Source organism: Mus caroli, chromosome 1 (assembly GCF_900094665.2).
Source record: "Mus caroli chromosome 1, CAROLI_EIJ_v1.1, whole genome shotgun sequence".
In the NCBI taxonomy this organism is placed as follows: domain Eukaryota; kingdom Metazoa; phylum Chordata; class Mammalia; order Rodentia; family Muridae; genus Mus; species Mus caroli.
Window position 1 is genome coordinate 168,916,093 of NC_034570.1, and position 6,000 is coordinate 168,922,092.

The 6,000-nt window shown below is 46.8% G+C and overlaps 1 protein-coding gene across 1 annotated transcript in view; it reads right to left on the reverse strand.

Moving 5' to 3' along the window:
* Smyd3 (SET and MYND domain containing 3) overlaps window positions 1–6,000 on the reverse strand; it is a 564,623-nt gene that overhangs the window by 94,804 nt on the left and 463,819 nt on the right. The window contains exon 9 of the mRNA XM_021156846.2: window positions 5,009–5,096. Within this exon, the coding sequence (XP_021012505.1) occupies window positions 5,009–5,096 (88 nt within the window). The remainder of the gene's footprint in view (window positions 1–5,008; window positions 5,097–6,000) is intronic.

Genomic DNA, 6,000 nt, shown 5'->3' on the forward strand with positions numbered 1-6,000 from the left:
TAACGCAGTAATGAATTTTGTGAGGCTTCGGTGATATTCCATTCCCCATGAGCTGCTCCATGTTTCCCAGAGTGGCCTTAGACCACTGGTTTCACTAACCCATCTGTCTCAGTGTCCTGAGTAGCTGGGCCTACAGGGGTGTGGTATCTGGTCTAGCTTCCATCCTTACCTTTGCAGACTGAAACTCCATCCTCTTAGAGAGGCAGCTGGAGTCCTGGAGATGTGGAGATGCCTCCACTGGAGGCGCGTGTGTGCACGTGCGGGACTCAGCTGGGGTCATCACACTCTGCCACCCTGTTGTGTTGACCCTGGGCGTCTCCCTGCCCTCTCCCACCACTACTCTGCTTTGATGTTAGAAATCCACTTGGGGAAAACATTCTAAGACTCAAACTACAGAAGAAATGGTACAGAGAGCCTCATCTTCGATTAAGCTTGGTTCAAATCTCAGCTAGTTCCACCCTCCGTCAGAGTTGGAGCTTTGAGACAGTCAAATGCTTTGAGGTAGGCTGAAAATAAAATGCCCGTCTCAGTAAAAATCAAATAAAACAATGAGTCCTAAAATGAAGGGAAATTTTTTCTTGTCCTCTCATGAGCTAGGTGGAGTTCTCAGGTGTCATGGATACGGCAGGAAAGTGTACAGAGCACATGGCAGAGATGTGCCTTCCTCTTTCCTTCCGGTCACAACACCTGAGCCTGACAAGCTGAAGAGTAGAGGAATGGAAGACTGAGTCATTTCTCCTCCGTCCCATGCACTTTCCCTAAATTTTGACTCAGGCCCTCTTCATCAGTGTCCTAACACAGCAACCTCACCCTGTGGCCTGTGTACACCCTGAGCCCATGGGTGCACAGCTCCTTCAATCCTCTCCACTGCTGGTGCCTGCAGAGCCCTGATCCTGAAACACCAACAGTGGCACCTTTTAGCGACCAAGCCACACCTGGGAACCAGGAATGTAAGCAGCTCCCAGGAGAGACATTTCCTCTCAGCTGAGGCACACCACCTTACTCCAGAGCGCCATTTCCTTAGGGAGAATTTCAAGCTGAGGGCCCTTTATGTCACCTCTTAGGGTGAGTCCTGGCTTGGATCCCAGAAGGGGTTCGTGTACTGAAGACAGTGATTTGAAGTTATTGACAGTTGGTGATTTTCCTTTGTATGTGTGTGACACGGACGTTTCAAGTTTGCTGAACGAATCCCCTAGAGGTTGGGGGAAAGCGGTTTCTTAGGCAATACGCTGATTTTGAAACAGATTGCCGTGCTAACCTCTGTGGCTTTTCATTCCAGGATTAGATGTTTGACAAACTGTCAGGAGGAATGGCTGTCTCTTACACAATGCCAGACATTTCTGTGGCAAGGCTTGAGCCTTGTTGTAACATCGCTTGCTGGATCCCCATTGTTACTTGTCTTCTCATTTCCATAATGTGCTCTGTCTCATCAAGAGGATGAGGTGGGGTGCCTTGCAAGTGGAAACCAGATGTGATAATCTGTACTCACTCATAGGAATGAATCTAACCCCCCCCTCACCACCCCAAGCAGCAAAGGACTTCATGCCAACCTCCCTCCACATTGTTGGAAACCATCTCCTGGCAAACAAGGTGAGACTTCTCATGTATACGGCTCCAGGGAGTCCAGAGGGAGGAAGAATTTTAGCTACAAGTCTCTCCCTAAGTTAATGCAGTCATAGATCTGCTCAGATTTAGCCTTGCCACCTGTGGCATCTACTATAACTGCTCATCTTTTGAGGTGCTGAGCTCTGAGCTGAAGGGAGCAGAGTGCAGGATGGGGGCTTTCTTTCAAATGCTCCAAATGACTATAGGAGGGTGGGGACAGACAGATAGACAGACATGGGAATGAAGTCGCTTGAGAATTAGCTCAGCTTCTTAAGACAGGATGCCAGAGCAAGGTCTGTGAACATCTAGCGATGCTATTCTGCCTAGCATCATTCTGGGCCGCTTTGTATAAAAACTAACCCTGTGCCCATTCCTGCTAGCTTCTTTCCTCATGGGTGGCATGCTGGCCAGCACCAGCATCACATCATGTCACCTTCTGTGTATCGTCACGTTTCTTCCTGCTGAGATGCTCTCCCTCATGGCTTGCCAAAAGTCCCACTCACCTCCCCAGATACAGTACAGCTATCACCTCCTTTAAAAAGCCTTAATCCCTGTCTCTGTCTTTATCTTTCTCCCTCTCCTCTCTCCCCCCTCCCTGTATATATGTATATGTATGTTCACCAAAGTCTGTATTGCATTATTCTGTTTTGCATGATTAAAATGAACTATCTGATGCAAAATACAATATGAAGCAAAGACAGGCTTGTGAGTTATGGAGGTTCAAGTCCAAGTTTAAGGGGCCCCATTGATTTGGCCTCTGGTGAGGGCACCAGAGGGCAGTGGTGGGAGTGGGTGTCAGAATAAGCGTTCCCATTTCAAGCCTGGAAGCAGAGAGAGGCACAGATGAGGTCCCCTTAAAAGCATTCTCCCAATGACCTCACAGGAGGCTGTTGTGGATTTAGGTTAACACTTGTATTATGTTAATTGGATTCCCAAACCTCAGGAGAATCCCGCCCATGCTGAGGGTCCCTGAGCCCAGTTGGTTCTGATTGTTAAATAATGGCTGCCCCATGGCTGGGCAGGGAGACAGAGGTGGGACTTTGGGACTAGTGGGCAAGGGGACTGGAGAGAAGAAGGAGGATTTAGAATCAGCATCCTGGGAAAGGAGTAAGGTCCAGGGTTGAGAGCTGCAAAAGAGAGGTATATCAATCATTCAAGAGCTAGGGAGGAGCAGGCCCAGCACCCCCCGCCCCCACTGGGTCTAGGACAGCAAAGATGGAATATAGACTTTAGTAAGTAATAATTCAGGAATATCGAAGGAGAAAATGTGCTAGCCTCTTGGAGGTTTGGGAGTGGCCCCACCATTGAACTGCTTAGAGCATATTAAAATATAAAGCTGTGTATGTGTCTTTCATTCGGGAATCCAGGACACTGGAGCGGGTACTGAGGAACATGGGCTGCTGCCACTGGGTGATAATCACCCACGGCCACAGTGGGTCTCACCTCTTCAGCGTCAGCCATAGTCCTCACTAGAGGCACCCTGGGATTCTGACACGTGGATCTCTGAGAGCTATTCATCTGAACCACAGCACTTAGTGATTGGCATAATCACCATCCCACTGTGGGGGAGGTGTGAAGGCTAGGCTGTGCCTTGTCATTTCTGCCTCTATCACAAGGTGGATGAGGACCACCCAGATACCTGGCAGAATCAGTTTCTATGTAAGTCTCTTCCAGGTGAGACGGAAAGGCTTCAGGGTCTGCTATGGCCTGACTTCTGCTGTGCAGGACCTCAGAGAACAAGACTCCATGGCAGAACAGCGACTTCGAGTCTATGAATGCCAACCCAGAGCCAAATGTTTTTCCCGTAGCTTCCATCAAGCTGACAGGTGAAGTTTCAGATTCCTCCTTAATTCTGTTCCATTCCTCATAACGAATTTAATTTCTCTACAGGCCGACTTATTAAAGCCATACCCAGGCTGAATGACTATGAGAGTCTACATAGGATCAGCCCTGTGCTACCTCCTTTCTTATTTTATATTCTAAATTTCTAAGACTACAGCCCAAGATCACAGTTGCCTCTGGAGAGTTAGAACATACTCATACACTTTATTAAATTTCGCTATTTACCAAGGCAATAGGGTCCTTTCCTGTGTTCAGCTGCCAAGTTTTATGCAGATTTATGTCCTTCAACTTCTTGCCCCAAATAGAAGACTTTCTATACACTCTTGTTCAAGTTCATCTTCTGGAATTCAATAGCCATTTAAATGGCCAAGGATCTACTGAGCTCTTGATTCTACTGTCTCTCCTCTGTTTCCCTTCCATCTCTACACATGCTTGGAAAGTCACTTTGAAGTACTGAATCAAAGGCACAGGAGACAGAGCCCCCCCCCAGAGTGGCGTTTGTATCATTTGATCATCGAGTAAGATGCCTAGATCCGCTAGTATCCAAATATCCTGACTACTTCTTTTCAAACCCTCTAATGAAATCTAGATGCAAACTTTACATCTTGTAGTAAATCCATACAGCAGCCTAGACATGGCATCCTTCTTTTCTATTTCTTATTAATCAACTATAAGTTCATTGCTCAGACTCTTTAACAAACTCACCTAGCTACTGATTTCTGTAACTCACAATTAAGAGGAGAGCCGCTCACCTACCTATCTTCTCTGTCCTTCACGATTCTCTAACATTACTGATTGGGTAGCTTACTTGCAGATTTCGTTCCTGCCTGGTCAGCCCAAAGTGTCTGATGAGCCTCTGGTGATCATTTCATAGTTTAAAGTTTCTTCCGTACCTGCAGTTCCCCATCACACTTGTGTCCACTCGGAATCCTCTAAGGACAGTGCCTTCTGCCTGTTGCAGCCTCTGCCTGTCGGAATCCTGCTCCTGATTTGGGAGTCCCTTTACACAGTAAGGTGCCGTCCGTCCAGGAATCCTAGACAATGCCATCACATGCTCTCTCTCTTGGCTCTGAACTTTGACCTATTTGCACTCCTTATCATTTATGCTGAGAAAGTGTATATCTGAGAACCCCACCACTGCTGTTCCCTGGCTGGTTTGTAGGTCTGAGGGTCAGCGGTGTTAAATGATAAGGATTCACACATTCCTTTCCAGAGACTAGAGAGGTTATAGGTGGAAGGGGGGGAGGGGTCTATGAGTTTTACCTTTTGCCCACAGAGGAAAACAAAACACCTACAACTTACCTCCCTACCATTAGTATACTAATAGTACAGCTACTATTAGTAAGGTAAGCAATCAGTGGTATTACTGGGCCATACTATTAACTGGTGATACAGTTTTTGTAGAGCATCAGTGCTGACCTTACTGCAGTCTTCCTGGGCAGCTCCCCAGCACTGGACCACTCCCCACACTACTTTCAGACCTTGCTCTGGGTCCACGGACTCTGAACTTCCAGCAAAGCAGCAGCCACCACTGCAGCTCAGCCTGCAGGTGAAAGGATACTCCAGTGCGCCTTCAGCTCTTCGATTTTCTTCAGAGACTCTTGAACCTCCTTCCATATTTGCTCGTCACCCGTTAGCATGTCAGCATCCTGCTCGAGCCAAATGGGGAGACGGGCGAAGAAGACAAATGGCCCAATTAAAACACGGGCAAAGTATTTGAACAGACATCTCTCCAAGAAAGACAAACAGATGGCCTACAAGCACATGAAAACGCACTCAGCATCATTAATCATTAGGGAAATTCAATTCAAAACCACAGTGAGATGCCACCTCCTGCCCAGCAACACAGCTCAGACTTGCTACTGAGAAGCAAGGAACAGGAGGTGTCATTAGGGATGCTGAGGGGCTGGAGGCCGATGCTCCACAGGTGGAATGTACAGTGAGTGGCATGGCTTTGAAAAATGGGCTTCTCAGCTCCTCAAACAGTTGACCTATTTGTGTTTCTTACCATGATGCCAAGAAAATGTGTGATGAAGCACCCACACTGTTGATGTCTCCTGGCCTGTTTGCTATGAAGTTTCTAACAAACACAGAAACACCACATTACTAATAGCGTTATCGTCTCGGTTCTACTCCTAGGCTGGCAACCACGAAAAATGAGAACATATTCAACAAAAATGTGTGCACAAATATCCATGATAGCTAAAAAGGATGCAGCTGAAATATCCATTGTCTGATGATGGGCAGATAAAGACAGTATGACAGAATATTACTCATATTAAAATTAACAAAGTATTAGTGTATGCTGTAACATGGATGAACCTGAAAAACACTATTCTGAGTGAAAGGAGACAGTCATTTTGGGTTGGTGACATGGTTCAGTAGGTAAATGTAGATGTTGCCACACTTGATGACCCTGGGACCCATATGGGAGAAGGGGAGAACTGACCCTTAAGTTGCTCTCTAATCTCCTCCATAACATGCATTCTCATATTCATTTTCTCTCTCTCTCTCTCTCTCTCTCTCTCTCTCTCTCTCTCTCTCTCTCTCTCT